General features: G+C 33.2%; 1 protein-coding gene across 1 annotated transcript in view; it reads right to left on the reverse strand.

Annotated features, from left to right (window-relative positions):
- LOC126890515 (ATP-dependent RNA helicase DDX3X-like) overlaps positions 1–19,972 on the reverse strand; it is a 117,553-nt gene that overhangs the window by 67,477 nt on the left and 30,104 nt on the right. The window contains exons 2-3 of the mRNA XM_050659512.1: positions 7,260–7,624; positions 1,451–1,796 (exon numbers count right to left, since the gene is read on the reverse strand). Of these exons, the coding sequence (XP_050515469.1) occupies positions 1,451–1,796; positions 7,260–7,624 (711 nt within the window). The remainder of the gene's footprint in view (positions 1–1,450; positions 1,797–7,259; positions 7,625–19,972) is intronic.

Here is a 19,972-nt window from a genome sequence, read left to right on the forward strand (position 1 = left end):
ATTGTGGAACAGGTTAAAAATTTGGAACGGTCAGACCACGAAAACGGCACATGTATTTTGTCCGACAGAACAGACTTAAACTCTCCGAACAGAGATTAAACTCCCATGCAAAAATCAGACTGCTATTTATCACCAAATAGGCGTTTTAATGAGTGGAACATGTAGAATATGTCAAATGACAGGAATTATGACAGGTGATAAATAGCAGTCTGATTTTTGCATAAGAGTTTAATCTCTGTTCGGAGAGTTTAAGTCTGTTCTGTCGGACAAAATAAATGTGCCGTTTTCGTGGTCTGACCGTTCCAAATTTTTAACCTGTTAATTAAAACTGCCCCCGTTCCAGTGTTCCCATATATCAAAGTTTATCCGACTAGACACCCGTAAGCTATTAACAAATTTTCAGCTTGCTATTAATCAACTTTTTTTTCATACGCGGGATCCAGACCTATATAAGTAACAAAATGATAAGGGTAATTAAGAACATTTACAACAACAATGTGAATTATATCATCAGCCAAAACAGAACATCAAAACCATTTACTACGACGAGGGATTGAGACAAGGAGGAGGATTAAGTCAAACACTGTTTATAATTTACATGGATGAGATAATTAAAGAATGTAAAGTAAAAGTGAAAAAAATGCATGTGGGTTATAGAAATTTAAGAAGAGTAGACATTTCAGAAGGAGCATTCGCCGATGACGTCGTCATATTGGCCGAAAATGAGAAACTAACTACAAAGAAATATAGAAATATGGAATGAAACACTAAAAAAATATGGAATAACAATTAATAAAAATAAAATAAAAGTTATGGTCATGGGGAAAAAGGAAGAAGAAGAAAAGATAAACATAAAAATAGAAGAAGTAAATATAGAACAAGCACGAACATTCCAATACTCAGGAGTAGAATTAGAAGACAACGGAAGACAGGAAACAGAAATTAATAATAGAATCCAAAAAATAATGAACCTATACCATGCAATGAGCAATAAATTCATAAATAAAAAAGAAATAACACGAAAAACAAAAATTAATGTGTTCAAGTCAATATACATAGAGACCTGTATTAACCTTTGGTTGCGAATCATGGGTACTAACAGAACGACAAAAGAGTAAAATGCAGGCAGTAGAAATAAAATACCTTAGACGAGTTCGAGGAGTTACCAAAAGAGATAGACTACGGAATACTCAAATAAGAGAAGATTTGGAAATTGAGTCAACGTTAGAATTTATAGAGAGAAGGCAACTCAGTTGGTGGGGCCATCTTCATAGAATGGATCAGACAAAACCGGTGAAAGAAATTTGGCAGGCAAAAACGCAAAGAAGATAGAAGAAAGGTAGACCACGGCAAACATGGGATAGAACACTAGGCAAAATTATGTACAGTTATTTAATTAAATAGAGTTGATTAGTAATGTCAAAATGTAGAATATAAAATATATACTTACAGATGTAATGTGACGCGGCACTTTGTCTCCCGTCGCCTCCACCGGTATATCTTCGTATTTGCTGAAGTTGATTCCGGTGTTCCCAGTACCGAAGAGCTCTTGCTCAACACGTTCGTCCCTGGATAGAGGGACAGTCCAATCGTTTTCGGACGAGACGTTGCGGCGGTTTTCGCTCCAGCGACCACCGCCGCCTCCGTTGTCGTTCCATCGTCCTCCGCTACCACCGTCTCTGCTCTCGCTACCCCTCGCAGGACGTTCCGGCTCCTGCCAGCGATCGTTGCGTGGTTGAACGTCGGCGTTACGGTCCCGGTCCCTGTCGTTATTGCGGCTACTACCCCATTCATTCCTGTCGAAATAGATTATGTTACAGTAAAACATTCCAATAGCGACCACTCTCGAGGAACCAAAGCTGGTCGCTAAAGAGGAGTGGTCGTTTAAGAAAGAATATAGGAAAATTAAAGCAACTGATCTACATTTAACGTTGTTATTTACATTCAATTGTAATTTCAATGTATTTGTTGTTGGGAAATCGGCCCTTAAGTCATACTTTCAATTATACAAGACAATTATAGCAGTTTCTGGGAGAAAAATTATATTACAGTGCTACATAACCTCAAAAACCCGCTATTTTTGCTTAAGTTAGGTGTCTCAGAAACCAGAGCTAAGATTCAAGATTCAGTGCACGAAAAACCTTCTGATAGGTATAGTCCGTCCGCTATAACTTTTCCCATGCTGTACGATTTCTTTTCAATCAAATTAAGTCAAAACAGAAAGTGAAACGTACGCCGATGTGTGTAGTATATAGTATACAGTATACAAAATGTATATACACATCGACGTTCGTTTCAATTTATGTTTTGACTTAATTTGATTGAAAATGAATCGTACCGCATGGGTAAAGTTATAGCGGACGGACTATATATTTTGATCTCTGTGTCCAATATTAATCAAATTTTTTCAGCCTATGTAATTTATATTAGCAAAGAACTACATATTGAGCTATCCGATCATACAAACCGGAAAACAGAGAAGTAAGCGAAACCTTAATTAAAATTATTCAGATCGTTAACTTATACCAAAGTAGATCATATACAGTAACCGCCACGATACTAGACACACGGGTCCATTGAAGTAATATGTATAGTCCTGGACCTTTCACTTGTTGCACTGTTTACTTATATGTCTAGTGACGTCTAGAACGTCAGAAAATGTATAGAAACCAAATACATTAGACTCTAATACATCCAACTCCCACAAAAATCTGGAAGCACGTTGCCACTAGCGCTTCTGCCGGCTTGAATTGGACTATGTTTTGACAACGTAAAATTTGACGTAAACATTCAAATTTAATTTTATTAATTTTTGGATAACGAGCTAATTTTTCTAAACTGTATTTGTACTTTTACAAAAAATGTTTTATTTATTTGTTTCATAAAGTCTAAAATAAATTTTAAGTATTTTTTTCAGTAAATACAATGGTATTAACAGGAAAAAACATTGTATAAAAGAAGCATAAAAACTTACAACATGAGGTTAGTCCATTAAATTTTTAACAGTATCACAAAACATAAAATATATAAAAAATTACTAATATTTTGGTAGTAACAACGTTTTAATTTTATCTCACAGTAATAGTTTTTGACACTGACATTTTTCATAAAAACCGGGTTGTCTATTTCAAATGGATTATTGTGTTTCCCAACGTGGGGCCCACGCCCCACAGGGGGCAATTTGATTGTTAAGGGGGGCAATTCGAATATGGGCTCGACACGAGTTTACCTTTTCGCTATGGGCCATTTAAATGTAATGCCAAATTTCTGTGAAAAACATAAGTTTCTATTTGGGTACTCCTCATACTTCATCTAATAATCTTATCCTTGAGCCTAGTCAAATATTTTTATTCATCGCCAAAACTGGAAAAAACCATACTACAGGAGAGAATAAAACCGTCAATATCAGCATTTCTTAAAACGTTTCTTGAAAAGGATGACAAAAATGTAAAAGCTATGCCACTCAGTAACAAAACTGTTAGCAGAAGAATAGACGAAATGGGTGAAGATACCGATAAACAACTTGTTGGTTGAAAAGCTGAAAACAAGAAATTTCTTGTGCAAATGAATGAATCAACTTTGAGATAATGAAGCAGTATTGGTAACTTAGGTGAGATGCATGGATATAGGGCATTTTGCTAAAGAAATGTTGTTCTGTAAAAGCACAATAACGAAAAATTTAACATCTTGTGCTGCTGATGGCGCTCCTAATGTGACGGCAAACGAAATGCTTTCTTAAAATTGATAAAAGATGCGAATCCATAAGTGATTCTTGTACATTGTGTTATGCACAAAAATGTTAAACATCTCTCCTGTTCTATATGAAGTATACATTCCCTAAGAAAGTGTGTTAATGCTATTAAATCTAATGCCAAATATGAGCGTCTCTTCAAGTTATTTTGTGAAGAACAAAATGAAGACCACGTGAGACTTTTACTTCATACTGAAGTAAGATTGCTATCTGAAGGGAACTACTTGAAAATATTTATGGAACTGTCTATTATTAGCGATTTTTTAAGCGCCACACCTGAAATTAAGTGTCTGTTAATAGATGGAAAATTGTTTGTGAGTTATTAAGCTGAAATCTTTGAAAAACTAAATATATTAAATAAGCAACTTCAAGGAACAAATAAAATTCTTGTAGAAGCAAAAGCGAAGATATTATTTGGTTTCATTACTCATGTTGAGTTGTCAGAAACATAATAACTACACAAACTTTGAACCATCTCATTGGCTCCAAAAATGTGAAGAAACTGATAGCGCTTTACTTCTTATTGGCAATCATCTGAATATTCTATCGGCTGATTTAAAAGATAGATTTTCTGATTTAAAACAAATTGATATTCCAACATGGATGATGCAGAGAATGTTAGTGGACTTGTCTGATATATCAAATACGCAGTATCGAGAAGAACTCGTAGAATCGCAAAATGATGAAATGAGTTAAAACTTTATTTAATATAAAATGAGCGGTGGCATGGTTTTGTGGGAAAACAGAAATCAAATACCCAAATTCAACCAAATGTGCAAGAAAATTATTACTACCGTTTTCATCTTCATATTTTGAGCCGAATGTGGATTTAGTGATGTAAATGATTTACTGTTAAAAAATAAATCGGCTGGATATAACCATATAACTCAACGTGGACACTTGAGACTGAAGCTAACCAAATTGGAAACTAATATAAAATCTCTGTCCAGGAAGAATCAAGAGCAAGGATCAAACTAAATTAAAATAATAAATTAATATAGAAAAATATATACTACATATTAAAATTATTTGGAATCTTAATTTGAGTTTTTCATTATATGTTTTGAAAATCCATAACAATTTCCTAGTGATTTCTTCCTAAAACCTATCGTTTTCTAGGGGACCAATATAATTTTGTAATATTCAAAATTAATATGTATGTTACATTTGGGGGGGGGGGGGGGATCATAAAATTTTTTGGAATGGCTAAAGTGGGGCATGGCACAAAAAGGTTGGGAAACACTGCTCTAACCGGTAAATCTGAAATATTGCATATTTGCATGTAGGAACTTTTGTTTTTAGTTAATCTTGCTATAATAATGATGAATATATGTTTCCTTAAAAAATTTTCTATTGATTGATTCGTCAGGTAAAAAAAAACGTTAGACGTCCTCAAGGACGACATAACGGTTTAAGTTAAATAAAACAAATGATACTTCGTTAAATGTATTTTTATTGGAAGGGAATAACAGACGAGGAAAGTACATTATTTATGATGATAATCGTAGAAACAATTTTTTGAGCTAGATCAACACAAATGTAGGTCACACTTTTTGTCGCACACATTGGGTTACTGAGTCTTCGCAATATTTACATTTCTCTCTTCCTCCTGATGTACTTAGTAATATTGGAAAATGGTCGTAGTTGTCGTATCTGACATCGAAAACAGGATGTTTAGCTTTTAACCAACACTACTAGTACCATGATGTGCGGACTGAGATGATGGTCAACCAACAGCACGTCTTTGTTTATAAACCACAAGACCAACAGCTATCTGTTCACGAAATTGAGGTAATTGGTATAATTTATCTTTTGGTTCATCACTATTAGGAGATTTATCAGCATGGACTCGATGATACAGAATGTATGCATTTGTTGCGGCCATGTCCATCAGATGATAAAACGTCCGAATCATTGGATTCCTAGTCTTGAGTCTGATTCTGGATCTGCAATGTCATCATCATCGTCGAAATTAACCTCATCTTCTTCCTCAGAACTTTCAATACAGTCCATAAACTCCTGTTGTCTTTTTCAGACATATCTAAAAAATTGTACTTCTTTTGTCTTTCAAATTCATTGTACTCAGACAATCTTTTTTTAATGAAGAAAAATAAATTAGTAAAATATATGTATTTATATACTTACCACAAAAATTCCTACTGCAATTCGATACTTAGGAATACTGTTTACAATTTTTTATTTGTTTGTAATAGGAAGCAATAATGTGTCTACTCACTGCTTGTTTGTATTTACTCTACTGGTAATAAATTTTGAATGACAATGACGCATCATACAATTTTCAAACGGGCAAGAATGTATTACTAAATACATTAGACGATAATACATCCAATTCCCACAGAAAACTGGAAGCACGTTGCCACTAGCGCCTCTGTCGGCAAGAGTTGAACTACGTTTTCTCAACGTAAACATACAAATTTAATTTTGTTAATTTTTGGATAATTAATTAGCTAATCTTGGTAAATTGTGTTATAAAATTAACGATAGTAAAAAGGAAAAATTATGTAAATTAAAAAGTAAGAATATAAAATTAAAGAAAATAGCTCACAACTAAATTTGTATTTTGATTTAATCCTATAAAAATACCTTTCTTTTAAATGCATCGTTTGTGGTTACAACCCATACCACTAGATGGCGATATTTTGTTTGCTTCCACAAAATTAATGGGAAATATCAAGAGTTGTATGTATTATCGTCTAATGTATTTGGTGTTACTTTGAAACATTCTAAAAGACGCCTAAACGGTTTGATCTACACAAGATGTTACTTGTTAAATTATTTGAATTAATGCAATGTCATCCTCAGGGATGACTTACTGGTTAGAGGGTTAAGTTAATTTAGTAATAGCAGATTTACAAAATCTATTTTTTTTTTCAAAATACATATATAATAAACGTTAAACACAAAGCAAAAACTTAGGTTAATAATATTAATATGGATTAACAGACAGATCTTCAGTTATTCATAGTTTGTGGTTAACAACGCAGACCACTAGGTGGCGCTATATCGTTTGCTTCATCAAAATTAATGGGAAATGTCAAGAGTTGTATATATTACAGTCTAATGTATTTGTAGAAACCAATATAAACATAGAAAGTTGACAGATTATAGAACAGCTGTATTTGAAGTTTATAGTTGTCATTGTATTATTAAAGTTGTAAAAGTTATAAAGTATTGTAATATTTTTGGTGTTTAAATAAAGTTTTTTTTTTAAAGAAGAGTAACAACAGTATTAATTATTAATGTATTTTTTGTATGTAAACACAATTATTTCAAAGAGTTTCATGAGAGTCACATGACATGACAGACATAAAAGTCATAGGTGAAAACGGTCCGGATTAGCCCACTCCTAGAAATTAGGTACACGTGTGTCTACTAGCGTGGCGCTTACTGTATGTTCTAAAACAATTTGTTTCATTTAGTATAGCAGTTGCAAATAAGGACAGATGCCTCTGTCTTTAGTTTAAATCGTTAATACTCTAATCCATACCTTTCAAAAGATTCTCCATTTTGATAATCTCTTCTATTTCTTGTATTAAAACTGGAGAAATCTCCAGATCTGCTGTCCCTACTATCTCTACTATCTCTGTTTTCTCTACTATCTCTATTGTCCCTGCCGCTGCCACCGCCGAAGCCTCTGTTGCTTCCTCGGCTGCCGCCTCTATCTCTTGAATCTGGCGCTCCGCGATCTCTGTCTCTGTCCCTGTTGTCGAAACGATCTCTATTGTCGTAACGATCCTTATCGAAGTTGTCGGTAGATGGCGACTGTTGTTGACTTTGTTTATTACGCAAGTGTGGGGGCACGTAACGGCCGCTGCTGTTCGAGCTGCGACTCTGCAAGTCCAGACCAGCAAACTGAAACAAGAGAAAAATATATTGTTGTAGAATGGTTTTTTTTTGGATAAATTCAGAAAATAATTTTATATCAGGGACCACGAGATCGTAGATTTTCTTCACCCTGTATATGACAAAAAATTGTATAGAGTCTAATTTAGTTAATAAACAGTGCTTTTTCGGGGAAGGTGAAATCGTTAATGTGGTTTTCGTTAATGGGTTTTTTGAAAGGATTTAAAGACAATGGTTCGAAAATATTGGAAAGTGCATGTTATTTCGTTTTGTGAACATCAATAGGATTTTTGTAAATAATTCGTGGAAAGTTTAAACGATAAACAAATTTTATTGAGTTTAGAATGTAAGGCCTTTTGTTTAGTTTTTTGAAAAAACGATAGTAATTTGATGTCTCTTAGAATTTTAACAAAATGGAAAGTTGGATACAAATTAAGTTGGTTTTCTTAGGAAAGGATAGTATGGATGTTTTGGGTAGAGAGGTTGTTTTTGATTGGTAGAGAAAGATCGATGGAAGGGATGAGAATGTGGAGTCGGAATTTCAGAGAGAAAAGATAAACACTGTGTGATGAATACCGAAAGAGAGCAGTCCAGTTTTTGAAAAGTGAGAAGTCAGTGTAAAGTGGTGAAATCGGCATTTGCGAGCAGAATCAAGTTAAAACGAAATTGTTGACCGGTTGAGAAGTAAAATTTTCCTGTGTCCGAGGAAGATTCCTTTGTTCTGTCTAGAACGGGTAGCTGATTGGTACCTATTTGCACAAGATATCGAGCAAGGAGAAAACTGAGTGGAGAATTCGAACGAGTCCTGGTTTTGTTTGTTTTTGGAGCAGTTTGGACGAGAGGGACCTTTCGCAATATCAAAAGAGTACGTGTGGGAGAATCAAGGACAACGCAATCTGGGAAAAGAAAGAGTGAAGAAACAAAAAGGTTAGTCAAATCATTTGTCGAAACGGAGAGAGCTTGTTTATATCCACACCATATATGCTCATTTTTTGTATTGAACAGTTCTATAACTCAGTTAGTCATTCCAACTTTAAGTAATCAATTCAAAAGGAGAAAAGTAAATTTTATTAAATTTAGTATGAATAAACAATAATTTGTTTAAATAATTTTTTTTTGTTAAAACAAGGAGACATCAGAATTAAAACTTGATTTATTAAGTAAGAAATTGTTGCAACAAATTTAGATTCTAGTATTTTTTTTCAAATCTTATTTATACAGCATATTGGATAAATAAATAATAGATTACATTTATATGATACTGAATGTGTAATTTCCCTGTTTTATCCTGGAAGGAGTAAGCAACTAGGGATACTAGAAGCCACAAATCAAAGGTATTGCATCCAATACAAAATTAGCCATGAGAATAAAGTTTATTAGAAAATTTAATTTGAATTTGGTTTTGTTTTTACATAGGCAGAAATTAAAATAATTGAGTAATTAATTAAATTAAGAATTTGCTAATCAACCTAATAAAAGAGATACAGTAGAGCATAACAATATATACTAATAATATCGGTATGCAAACTGGTGAAATAATGGAATGAGTATGATACAACCAAAAAATACACTTCTCCAAGAAATTAACGCACCATCTTAAAATTGGGACATTTTTTATGTCTGGAATTACCTAAAGCTCTTGTCCGATTTGAGTGATTTTTTTAATATGTTGTAGTCTTATTCTTTAAGAATATTGCTGTAATAATGTTGTTGCTAGACAGGTAAATTGTCATTGTATACCGGGTGTACCAATCAAACTATGTTTTTTTTCTCGAAGTTCGCAACACCCTGTAGAATATTTTAGCATTTATAAAATACTGAAATTAAAACCATTAAAACCCAACTATAGCCTCAGGATTTTTTAACATTTTGTTTTTTGATTCATTCACTTATGTTAAATTATAAGTTACATACTTTAACAACTGCTAGCCATGTTTTCCATCAATATATCTTCATTTTCTGCTTACTTTAATAAACAAGCCTAAAGTAGGCTATGAGAAATTAACAATTTGATAAATGTCAAAATGTTAATTTGTTAAATTGTCAAATATCTGTTGTGTACCTTTCACTGTTTAAAGAACTGCCACATAAAGGAACAAGATCTGTCCGTGCTGTTAAAAAAATTCCTCCCCAAACCATTATAGACCATCCATTAAATAAAGTCGTTCTGTATGTTGGACCGGGCATAACACTCATTTGGTCTCGGATTACTCTTAAATGTCGATCGGAACTACAGAGGCAAAATCTGGATTCATCTGTAAATAGAATGTTTTCCCAGTCGTCATTATTCCAGTTTACCTGTGCTCTGGCAAATTGCAATCTAGCTCTGCGGTGGGTTGCAGTTGGACCTGTAGCTGATCTTCGAATATGCAAGTCATGTTATATAAGAGTTCATATATCTAGGGACATCGGTTAACCCCAATAATAACACATCAGGGGAAATAAAAAGACGAATAATAATTGCAAACAGGTGTTATCATAGTCTATCAAAGTACTTAGCTAACAAACGTCTGTCTCAAAAAACTCGTATAAGGCTGTATAGAACATTGATAGTCCCCGTTCTCATATATGGATAAGAGGCTTGGACGCTAACTAAAACAGATGAATCCGCTCTATCGATTTTTGAAAGAAAGGTGCTACGCAAGATATTCGGAGCGGTTTGTGAGAACGGAATATGGAGACGTAGATATAACTTTGAACTGCAGAATATCTACAAGCATACGTTTGGTGGAAAAGATATTATCACTATAATTAAGCGAAACCGCCTACAGTGGGCAGGACATGTGGCCCGGGCCCCTGAATCGAACATGATAAAAAAGATTCTAACAGCGCAACCCGTGGGAATGAGAAGACGGGGTAGACCAAAGCTGAGGTGGATGGACGGGGTAACACAAGATGCCGAGAAGATCGGAGTCGGCAACTGGAAAATGCAAGCAAGGGACAGAACAGAATGGCGTAGGAAGCTTGAGAAGGTCGAGGCCCTCTAAGGGCTGTAGCACCAAGATGATGATGATGTTATATAAGACGTTTCCTCACGGTATCAATGCTGGGTTGGATATTATGAACTTCACTAAGGTCCGTTAAAAGATTCCTTGACGAGGTAAATCGTTCTCTTAAGAGCACACAGTAGCGATCAACAGGTAGCAACAAATGCGGTCCAAGATTGCGAAAGTTCTGCGAACTATCAAAAGTGAGGCAACAGTGCGTCGGTAATTCGACACTGACAGTGACGTTTATACTATCAAAAACAATAAGTTTTCAGTGATATGGGAGAGAGGGGATATGACATAAGGCATGATTTTGTATTTACTAAATGGGACCACTTGATTTGACACTTTTGTGCTACTTTTTATACGTTATATATGGAATATGTTATTAATTAGTTATTAAAATTATTAATTATTTATATATTTATATAATATAATATAATTTTATAATTATGTATATATTTTATATAGAGCAGAATTACATACTACCAAAGAGTTGTTCCGCCATATTGGATGGAGCGTTTTTGCGAGTGAAACCGAGCCCATCTACTTCACCGTATGCCGCATCCCCTTCCTCCCACATCACTGTAATTTTTATACACATATGCGCGCGAAATGTTGCCAAGTCAGTGACGTTCGATTTCTTGTTATAAAAAAATCGATTTTTAGTAGTTCCATTGTGACACAAAATCTAGGCACGGGATAAAAAAGTTTATTTGAAGAAAGTGTATTTTTTTGTCTTTCTTAATGGCGGTACAGGCTCCTTTTTTCAACATTTTATTTAGTTATACAGTAATTTCCACATACTAACATATTTCTGAAATTGGGCTCTGTACCGCCATTCTTTATTATACTACGAATATGTGTGCCAAATATCTCGACAAAATATTTAAAATTAGAGCCGTAATCTTGGAACGCCTTTGTTGCTACCTGTTGATCGCTACTGTTTGATCTTAAAGCACATAGGTAAAACGATCTTGAACGACCGTAGTAACTCGAGATCCACACTGTCCGGGACGTCTGCTGTAGTCATTCATTTCTCTAAAGCAGCGTTTCCCAACCGGTGGGTCGCGGGCAGATTTCAGGTGGGTCGCGGCGTGGCTCTTACAGTAGCTGTATAACGTACATATATGTATCATAATGGGTGTGGTATGGGTCGCGAATAAGGTGGGTCGCCATACATAAAAGATTTGGAACCACTGCTCTAAAGCATTGAACAATACGGTAATTTAATGTATGTGAAACTCCCAATCTCCGACCGATAGCATTGTTGCTAAGTCCTTAGCTATGTAAGGTCACCGCTTGAACGCACTCATCGCGGATGAAATTCCTTGTAGCACATTCCATTTCCACCCAACAACAAAAAAAATACGGACTTAATTGAAACTTTAAATAGTAAATCTACTAATTTTCACAACAAATCAGACACTTTTGAGTGTTAACAATTTGACATTTATCAAATTGTTAATTTCTAATAGCCTAGTTTAGGCCTGTTTATTAAACTGAGCAGAAAGTGAGAATATATTGATGAAGAACATGTCTAGTTGTTAAAGTACCTAAATTTTTTATTATCCAACATAAGCGAATGAATCAAAAAACAAAATGTTAAGAAAACCTGAGACTATATTAGTTTTTAATTTCAGTATTTTATAAATGCTAGAATATTCCACAGGGTGTTGCGAATTTTGAGAGAAAAAAATAGGTAGATTGGTACACTCGGAATACAATGACAATATTAACCTGTTTAGCAAAAATATTATTGCAGCGATATTGTGACCGTCACAACACTTTACGAGCTATCACAGCACAATGAAACGCAGAAACAAGAAAAATGATGTATCAAGGGAGATCTCCAAGAAATGGGTAGACAAATTAGGACTGCTTTTATGAGGTTGAACCGTAATTTTTTATTGAATGCGTAATGTTTTCATTATTCTAAACGTTTTAGGCGAAAGAAAAACCTCTGCTAACTACGAGGCAAAAGACAAATCGCCTTAACCCTTAAACGCCCAAGGGTGGGTAAAAAATGTCCACCTAATGTGTATTCTATTGTAACATATTTATTAAGTTGTTCTGAAGCTATTTTCTTGTGGCATTTTTATAATCAAGTATATTCAAATGGGAAATAAGCCACAATTTTACCTAAAAATGATTTTATTAACGTTTCGACGCCCAAGTCGGGTGTCGTTGTCAAAATACGTCGAAACGTTAATAAAATCATTTTTAGGTAAAATTGTGGCTTATTTCCCATTTGAATATACTTGATTATTTATTAAGTGTTTAAAAATTTTCCAAAAATTATTTATTGTTAAAAAGACAGCCTTTTATCGAATGTTAAATTGGTTCTACCGATATTTTTGAAAATAAAAGTATTATCTTGAGTTAAATATGGGTGGGCATAAAAGTACACCCTTGGTAAAACTTGTTACTAAAGGTTTCTATATAATTTCTCGTTGGTAGGAACATAATGCATATAATTATCGACGTATAATTACATAATCGACATAATAATCCGCCAATGAGAAGGCTGAAAGAAAGAATGTGGAGAAAATCGACAAATCTGAATTACTGGCTTTTACTGGTATGTTAATTTTGATGTACATTGTAATTTTGTTGTATGGTTTGTAAATTGTTTATATTAATATTTTAGATGTTATGTTTATTAAGCATAAGATTCTTAAGAGGATCGGTACGTATTTTCGGCTGCAATGCTATTCAAATGGGGATTCATTTTTTTCGAATCCTGAGAAAACGAATAAGTATTTTTAAAAAATTTAAACGCAGAATGAAAGATTACGTTATTAGCGAGGGCCGAAAGTCCCTGAGAACTTCTATAACGTTTATTTCATTAAGTTACAGGGGTGAAAAACTAAGAGAAAATTTAGTGTGATTTTTAATTTCAAATATCTCATTCAAAATAAACTTTTTATTTATTCTAAGGGACTTTCGGCCCTCGGTAATAATTTAGTCTTTCATTCTGCGTTTAAATTTTCCAAAAATATTTATTGGTTTTTTCAGGATTCGAAAAAAATGAACACAATGCCGTGGTAATATTTTCCAAATCTATCTTTGTCTTACAACGCACTCAGCCGAATATAATATTGTCAGCATATATTGTCAGTCAGACACTGACAATCAGTGACAATTTTAAATATTTGACATTGTATCGGGAATATTTTGAGTTATTGATTAAATATTATTGATATATAGTGTATTTGATAAATAATTGATTTAAGACGTGAACTTAATAAAAAGTTATTTATTGTGTATTATTTGTGGATGATCCAAGCAGAGAATACATCAGAATAATATTCTGTGATCCAAGTATTTTGTTGTTAAAGATGTTCAAAATTGTAAGCGTTCCATAACAATATATTATTAAAAAATCACTTTAACACTTTTCCTCTTTTCTCGATTGAGTATTAGTTTTTGTTGTACAAATAAGTTATTACAATCACTGAATACATAGTTAGTGAAAAAATTATCACATTTATTAACTGAATTAGTAATTTGCAATTATAAAAATAACAGCTATTCAAGAACATTCAAACCCCATCTCTTTAAATTAATGATGACATTTTCAAGTGAATGACATTCTAGTAATATTTACATATCCATACCAATGTGAATTTTACTACACGTAATTTGCCGTGTAAAGACAGAAAAAGTACACGTAACGTTACACGTAATACAGGTAAAATATTTGCGAATTATGTACCCATAGCCTTAAGTTTAATCCATTTCCAACAACTCTCAATAAATATATTAGCTATTTTCGAGGTGGACATTTTTTACCCACCCTTGAGCGTACATGGAACCTAAAAAACGTTGGGCGTTTAAGGGTTAATTAAGCAAGAACGTTTGCGTGAGTGACTTTCGAAAACGGGTTATTAGAAGTAAAAATTATGAGGCATTCCATAAAGATTGCCCCAAAAGAAATGCTTGAATTGCTCGAACGTTTAGTTACCACGATATTATTCAATATTTTCGTCAACACTGCAATTCAAAGTTTATAGAAACCACCATTTCAATATTTTATTAATAATGATAGACTTTAATTTATTATTGATCTCGTTATTTAATTCAAGCAAGGTTGTGAAGATGAACTTTTTCAATAAATTTTCGTTTGTTCGAACATTTAGTTGTTAGGGCTCAAATAACTAAAAATCTCGATGAATTATACACGTTAGATGTCTCGAATTTCCTAAACCTGTTGTTCGATTTGAGTGATTTTTTCAGTATTTTATAGCCTTATTATTATTTAAGAAAATCGATGTACATAATAATATTTTTGCTAATAGACAGGTAAATGTCATTTTTTTACCGGGTGAAACAATCATAGTGTTTTTTCCTTAAAGTTTGGAACACCCTGTGGAATATTCTAGCATATATAAAATATTTAAATTAAAACTCAATTGTAGCCTTAGGGTACGAACATGCCGAAGATACATGGATGTGCGCGGTGTAAGTCGCGATCGCGGTCGCTACATTGATGTCAAAACAAACCTTCATTTTCTTATGAGATCGCACATACCAAGGATGTGTCACTCGATGTGTCATCGATGTAACCTCAACCGCGATCGCGACCTACACCGCGCTCATCTATGTATCTTCGGCATGTTCGCACCCTTAGGCTTTATTAACATTTTATTTTTTGATTCATTGGCTTATGTTGGATAATGAAAAAGTTAGGTACGTTAACATATAGCCATGTTTTCATCAATAAATCCTCATTTTCTGCTTAGTTTAATAAAAAAAGTCTAAAGTAGGCTATGAGAAATTAACAATATAATGTATGTCAAATTGTTAACAGTCAAAAAGTGTCTGGTTTGTTGTGAAGATTTATTAAAGTTTCAATTAAGTCCATATTTTTTTTTGTTGTTTGGTGGAAATGGAAAGCGCTACAAGAAATTTGACCCGCGACGAGTGTGTTCAAGCAGTGATCTTACATAGAGAAGAAATTAGCTACCATGCTATCGGCTCCTTAGATTGGTAACAATTTTTTGCGAATGCACGATAATGCAAGACCTCACGTTAACGAACTGTAACCGAATATTTACAACAGGTAAATCTTGAATTGGCCTTCGCACAGTCAGATCTTAACCGGATAGAACATTTGTGGGACATAATTGGCAGAAGACTACAACAGCGTTTGCCACCTCCTAGAAACGTACAAGAGGTAGAAACAGTACCAAGACCAAATAGCTACCTCATTTGTAATATAAAAGTAGAGACGGTTCCAAAAAAAACTGATACGACTCTTAAAGCGTATTCTGTAGAAAATTGAGCAGTGTACTTTCTTCTTCTTCTTCTTTTTTTTTGGTCTCGCTGCAAGGCAATTACCAGCACGATTTATAGGCGATCTTGATGTAGTCAAGCTCTAAGCCATATCAAAATCGCTGACTACATTCTTGTAAAAAGCTTTTGACGAGGTGTGATATAATGAATATGAGTTTAATTATATTGAGTTTATTATATTTTGAAGAATAAATACTTATTATTGACATACTGTCACTGTCACTGCCAAATCTTAAATTTGTCAGATAACTTCAACCTCAAAAAATGGCTGTTTGTTTGTTTATTTTATTATTTGTCTGTCATAATAAATATAATATAATGTCAGACCAATCATACACTGCTCAAAATGATTAACTCTTACTACGAGTCGGATCAGTTTTTTTAGGAACCAGCTGTACATATCTCTTTAATTATAGAACATAAGCGAATGAATCAAAAAACAAAATGTTAAGAAAGCCTAAGACTACAATTGAGTTCTAATTAAAATATTTTATATATGCTATAATATTCCACAGGGTGATCCGAACTTTAAGAAAAAAACACAGTATGATTGTAACACCCGGTATAAAATGGCATTTACCTGTCTAGCAAGATTATTATTACATCGATTTTCTTAAATAATAAGGCAATAACATACTAAAAAAAGCACTCAAATCGGACAAGAGGTTTAGAAATTCGAGACAGTCTAGTGACCCGATTTCTTGCTCGCAAGTGTAGATAATTTAAAAATATATATATTTTTTTAATTCCTACTGTCTTGAGAATGTTTTACAAAAAAATAGTATGTGTACTTTGTACGCACGTAAGAAGTTATACTTCTATTATTATTCAACGAAATAAATATATTCTAAAGAGTTTAATAAATTGTATTTTTATTTAAATATTAAACTAGTTTTAATAAATACTTTTGCTTTTACCTTGATGAATCATAGAAAATCTTAAAAACGTCAGATTTTCTACACAAATTTTTAATTTTCTTTTCATCATATTTTAATCCTAATTATCCTATTCCCAACGAACTTCATACTATCGGTATGAGCGTACTTCATACTGTCGATTTTATAAAAATTCGATTAACATTTTTCCCACTCGCTCCTAAAGAAGTATAACTTCAAAAAAAATAGCACCAAGAATCGGCCGATTTTATTAAGCGCCGGACTCTACGATTTTCTACTCGCGCGATTGTTTTGTCGCGAAGATTGAACACATTGTTTTAAATACAAGTCAATCCATTTGCGACTAAATAATCGTGCATTGACTTGTATTTGAAACAATGTGTTCAATCTTCGCGACAAAACAATCGCGCGACTACAAATCGCATGTGGAGTCCGGCGCTAATGTTCAATTGGTTTGATCTTTCATGTATAATAGATTCTTAAATTTTACATACACAAATTGGGCTGGCTTCAAGGATATATAGTTTGCTATTACTTTTATTAACCACATTATCCTTATCATTTATGGTGTCCACTTAGAACATTCAGTTGTATTGTGATTAAAAGTAATAGTCTCGTTTTAACTTTTATTGCAGAGGCGTTTCCTGTTTAGAAATGTTTTAAACTGCAAATATAAGCATCATTATCATTCAATTTCAAGTCATATCAACAATTTTTCAATTAAAAAAAAAAACAGCAGAAAAGCAAGACCTGGGTAGAAACGTACCGTAGTGTTCGGAACGTCCCTGTTTATCTGTTTTTCGCTATATTAAATTTGCTTTCTGAAGATGCGTACTCACTAGAGCAGTGGTGCTCAAAGTGTCGATCGCGATCGACCGGTCGATCGCCAAAAATTTTGAAGGCGATCGCGATTCACGGAAAAAATACAAATACAGAAAAAACATTGATTAATCAAATGAACAGAAAGGATTTAAACAACTTTCCATCGTTGAAAAAAGGGTAACCGCTCATTTGAATTATTTTAATTATGTTTATTACGAGACGGAGCTGCAAGCACATAGCGAGTTTAAAAGACGCTTCGCTGATTTTAAAAAACTGACAGATATTGTAACATTCGTGTCTAATCCATTTTCTTGTGAAGACGTAGAAAAAATTACCACAGAGATATTCATTACTTGCAACATGTAGATCATTTCCGCCCAAACTGAGGTACTGAAAATAATTTCGCATGTACACCGTAAGTCCAGAGCGACCGATACGACATGTTAGTCTTTCATATCGTCTGACAAATATCCGTCTTTGAAGCAAGTAGCTCTGTCTCAAAGTATGTAGTTTCAAAGTAGCGTAATAGGCTAACTTACGAACATCTCTCATCATGCTTGCGTTTGGCCCTCGGTAATTACTTACCATCATAAGAAAAACTTGGATGGATAGATCATGGATCAACATACAAATAAAATTAAGATGAAAAACCATGACCTTAATTACAACTTTTTATCAAATAGAAATGTGCAATAAAGTTTTTTATTTTAAAATTTTTTTTAATAGCAGTCGATCGCTGGACGCTTGTAGTTTATGTGGTAGATCTCACGCAGTATAAGTCTGAGCACCACTGCACTAGAGCATTTTCTTCCGAACGAGCCGATTGCGCACAACCAAGCAAATGCTCAGGTTATTCGAAGTGTTCGTTTTATTCGCCGCGTTCCCATGTTCTGCTCACTTTATTTCAGTTTTCGTTCGTCCTTCGTCCGACTATGCAAGCAAATAATCTGGTTATAGCTATTGGAGCTTTTTTTCTTATTCAATTCATTACAAATAGAAAGACATTTAAAAAACATCAAAAAGAAATTGGATAAGGCGGTTGTATGTACTTCTTCCGCTATTATTATCCAAACATCATTTTTTTATTTTAATATAATATTGCCGTGTTTTGGATTCCATATAGTCCACGGCGCATCTGTTTTGAGACGGACGTTGAGAGGTGACTCAAATTTTTTTGCAGAAATTGCTTGAAAATAAATCAAATAATAATATTTGAGTTATCCACCCTCTCAAAAAGGTCCGGAACATTGTTTAAATAATCAAAATGTCAAAAATTGAAGGAAAAATTCGATTTTTTTCTTCGTTTTTTGATTATAACTTTAAAAGTATTCATTTACGAGAAAAGTTGTACTGACATAAAAGTTGCGTAATTAAATTTCCTATAATATAGAATTGGTTAAAAATTTAAAAAATAGTCACCCTAGTTGCAAAATAGCAATAATTGCGAAAAAACCATACAAAAACAAGTATTCGCATTTTACGTTTTTCAACCATTTATGCTACACATAGGACCTTCATATTTCACCCAGAAAAACTTTATGATACAGTAAAACAATATTGTAAATTTCATTAAGATCGGTTCAATAGATTTTGCAAAATAAATTTTGCAATCCAGCTTTCGCAAAAAAAATTCATTTTTTCAAAATGTTACAGGACTGAAAATAAAGCAGATAGAAGTTGAATTTTTTTTTGCTTATAGAAGTGTACTGTACCTTTCATTTGCAATTTTCAAAACTAAAATCGATTAATTACCACGGCGTCAGAAATTTTTTGAAATAAACAATAATTTTTGGTGCTACGCGCAGGACAGCGGTGTTCGATTCACACAAGTTGATTCCCACCAAAATTTCTTCCAATCTTTATCTAATATATTATGTTCTTACTCTATATTTTGTTGTATTTTAATATTTTAATTCCACAAAAATCAAACTAATTTTATTATTGTTTGTGAAATATTGTTTAAACAATTGCATATGTTTAAAAATAATAAACTTTTATTATTTAAGTTAAAATATATTAACAAAGAAAGCTTTTGCTAATAAAAGTGTTATTTCAAAGGATAGAGTATGTGTTTTTATTTTGCAATAAACAATTATTTATTTATATCGAAATGTAATAAAAATTAAAATGTATCAATCATTATCAAAGGTCATTGGAATGCCCAATCAAAACAAACTATCCGCTGTCCTGCGCGTAGCACCAATAATTAATGTTTATTTTAAAAAAATTCCTGACGCCGTGGTGTTATCGATTTTAATTTTGCCAAAATTGCAAATGAAAGGTACAGTACACTTCTATACGCAAAAAAATTTTCAACTTGCTATCTGCTTTATTTTCAGTCCTGTAACATTTTG

The sequence above is a fragment of the Diabrotica virgifera genome, chromosome 8 (assembly GCF_917563875.1).
Source record: "Diabrotica virgifera virgifera chromosome 8, PGI_DIABVI_V3a".
NCBI lineage: Eukaryota > Metazoa > Arthropoda > Insecta > Coleoptera > Chrysomelidae > Diabrotica > Diabrotica virgifera.